At 41.6% G+C, this 2,500-nt stretch overlaps 1 protein-coding gene across 3 annotated transcripts in view; it reads left to right on the forward strand.

Annotated features, from left to right (window-relative positions):
• LOC137992485 (patatin-like phospholipase domain-containing protein 7) overlaps positions 1-2,500 on the forward strand; it is a 94,475-nt gene that overhangs the window by 13,459 nt on the left and 78,516 nt on the right. For all 3 annotated transcript variants that reach the window (XM_068837840.1, XM_068837841.1, XM_068837842.1), the window contains 4 exons: positions 530-588; positions 762-861; positions 1,930-1,989; positions 2,324-2,404. In XM_068837840.1, the coding sequence (XP_068693941.1) occupies positions 530-588; positions 762-861; positions 1,930-1,989; positions 2,324-2,404 (300 nt within the window). The remainder of the gene's footprint in view (positions 1-529; positions 589-761; positions 862-1,929; positions 1,990-2,323; positions 2,405-2,500) is intronic.

Genomic DNA, 2,500 nt, shown 5'->3' on the forward strand with positions numbered 1-2,500 from the left:
TACAGTCATGTACCTTCCAGGAAAATCTTGTGTCCTTCGTACTACTTTTACGGAATTTATTTGCTGCATGGTCCCCTTTGACTTGAACATTTTCTTCATTACAACAAATACAACGAACTTGTATTTTGTGTGGACGTCCTTGTAGCAGTCGTCGTCTGTGCTCAGTAAACTTATTGTCGTGGATGGGAACAATTCCGTCGTACTCTAACCATCCCATCCATTTATTTGAGCTGTCGGCCGTTACGTGCCATGTAGCTTTAGCACCATATACAGTACTATAAAAGTCATAATGTTCCATTCAATGCTTGTCTGTACACTTGAAAGATATCACGCCTAGCGAATTTCTCCAGATATTCAGTGGCGCATACTAATCTTCGAGGTTTCTTGGATCTCTCGAACAGTAGTATCTTGATAATTTGGTTATTACTACGTCTAACCGTATGGGAGTACCAGTTAATTTGTTGGCTCGTAATGAAACTCATGCGCCTTCTTTAAACAGTGCTTCGTTAAATACCTGTGGTTTCTCTAGGTTGACATCAACGAGCCCCGCCTTCCACCTGAGGTTGTGTACATGTTAAAGAGTGTAAGGTGAGTGAACCCACATGCAAGGTTCCCCTCCCCCAAGGAGAAGCGTTGTCCTTCAGGGAAGGGGTGCGGTTACACCTTGCTTAGAGGCGATTTTCATCTCTACCACCTGCTGTTTTTCTGGTTCTCTTTTATGTCTTTTCTACTCACGCACGTGTCGCTGTTTTCATTTTCAGGGTGTTTGGACATTTTGAAAAGCCTCTTTTCTTTGAGCTTTGCAAATACATCCAGACAAAGTTTGTACCAGCCAACGCCCTACTTTTTCGACCAGGACAAGTAAGTTGTTACACCTTTTCTCGATCCGGCTTGTCCATTTAATTAGAAAATGTGTGGCAGGTCGTCCAGAACGAGAGGCCCAATCATGGACGGTGCTTCTGTTATTAAGGAAGATTTCATTTTGAGGCCTTTAAATGGGCAACCTTTCGAAAGTCGATTTAAAAGGAAAAAAATGAAACAGCTCTTTGGAATAGACCTCTTTACAGTTGTGTGCGTAGTTACCTGGCCTTTAAATGAAAGTGAGGCTAGTGTTGACCTTGTTATGATACAGATCTCCGTCCTTTTCTTATGTTAATGATGTTGTTGTCATGCTAATTAGTAAGAATTTACATAACAAAAGCAGTGAGGTTTCTACCAAAACAAGGTAAACTCCAGCCTCCCTTTCATCCATAGGCCAGGTAACTAAGTACAGAACTGTAAAATGGTCTATTGAAGTCTCCCCCCCCTTCCCCCACCCCCCACCTCTTCACAAGAGGGCTTGTGTAGAGCAACTTGTTTGCTACACGGACAGCCTAATTTTAGTATGTGATCTCACAGTAACAAGAAAAATATTAGGCCAGATATTAAGATTTTGAACAGAACCGACCATCGTTATCCATTGTCTAGCCAACTTTAGTCTTCATGAATATTTTCACTTTATTTACTTCTTTGATCGTGAGCGGTATCTTGAGAATCCAGAAATCTGATTAGTTGCGGGAGCGGGCAGAATTTTCCTATCTCTGATCATGGTTACGGAACCCAAGGACGCTAAGTGTCGAGTGACGCTGCGAATTTAAGGAGCGAAGTTTCAATTTGTCGTAATCGTTTTTTGCCCATAACTGTATTAAGAGCAGTGGTATTCTGGTAACAATTTCAAAAGCAAACTTCGTTAATGAAAAGGAGTTTTGAAAACACTACTTCAATGGCGTGATTTGCGATGTGGAAACCCTAATATGAACGAAAACATTTGACTTCATTTTCTGGCGACACCATATTTTAAAAAAGTAAACTCTGTTTTGAGCTAGCGATGGCGAGTGCCCGCGTCTTTTTGTAAGCTTACTGTGCCATTTTTTTTAATCTCTGTGCCAGACTGATGATAGTATTTACGTGGTACAGAGTGGGAAACTCTGTGTCTCTATCATTGAAAAGGTCAGTATAATTTTTTTGGTGTCCTGCATTCGAAATTTTCAATGGGCCATTAACCCGGACAAAAACCCCTCGGAACAGAGAAGAGAACCAACAACTCAACCGAAATATTGCACTGTTTATTGGAATCCCGAGTCGAACCCGGGACAAATTCGTGTTAGGAGGGGAGAGGGTAGGGTGGGGTGGGGTTGGGTTCTGCTCTTACCAATGCGCAAACTCGCCACACCTACTGAAGTGCCAGGAAAATACAAAGCATTTTGTGTGTTTAAAAAAGGAAAACATAAAAACAGCGTCACAGGAACTGGGTGAATAAAGCGTCGCATTTCTTTTTATACAGGATGGCACAGAGATTTGCATGAAGGAAGTACCACAAGGAGAGAGCATTTACAGCGTGCTGAGTATACTGGATATTCTTGCGGTAATTTTTCAATCACTCTTTTCGTGCATTTAGGGAGGGCGGATGCAAGTAGAAAGAGGGGAAGTAATGTCAAAAAACAATACATTTTATTGAGAT

This window comes from Montipora foliosa, chromosome 2 (genome assembly GCF_036669935.1).
Source record: "Montipora foliosa isolate CH-2021 chromosome 2, ASM3666993v2, whole genome shotgun sequence".
In the NCBI taxonomy this organism is placed as follows: domain Eukaryota; kingdom Metazoa; phylum Cnidaria; class Anthozoa; order Scleractinia; family Acroporidae; genus Montipora; species Montipora foliosa.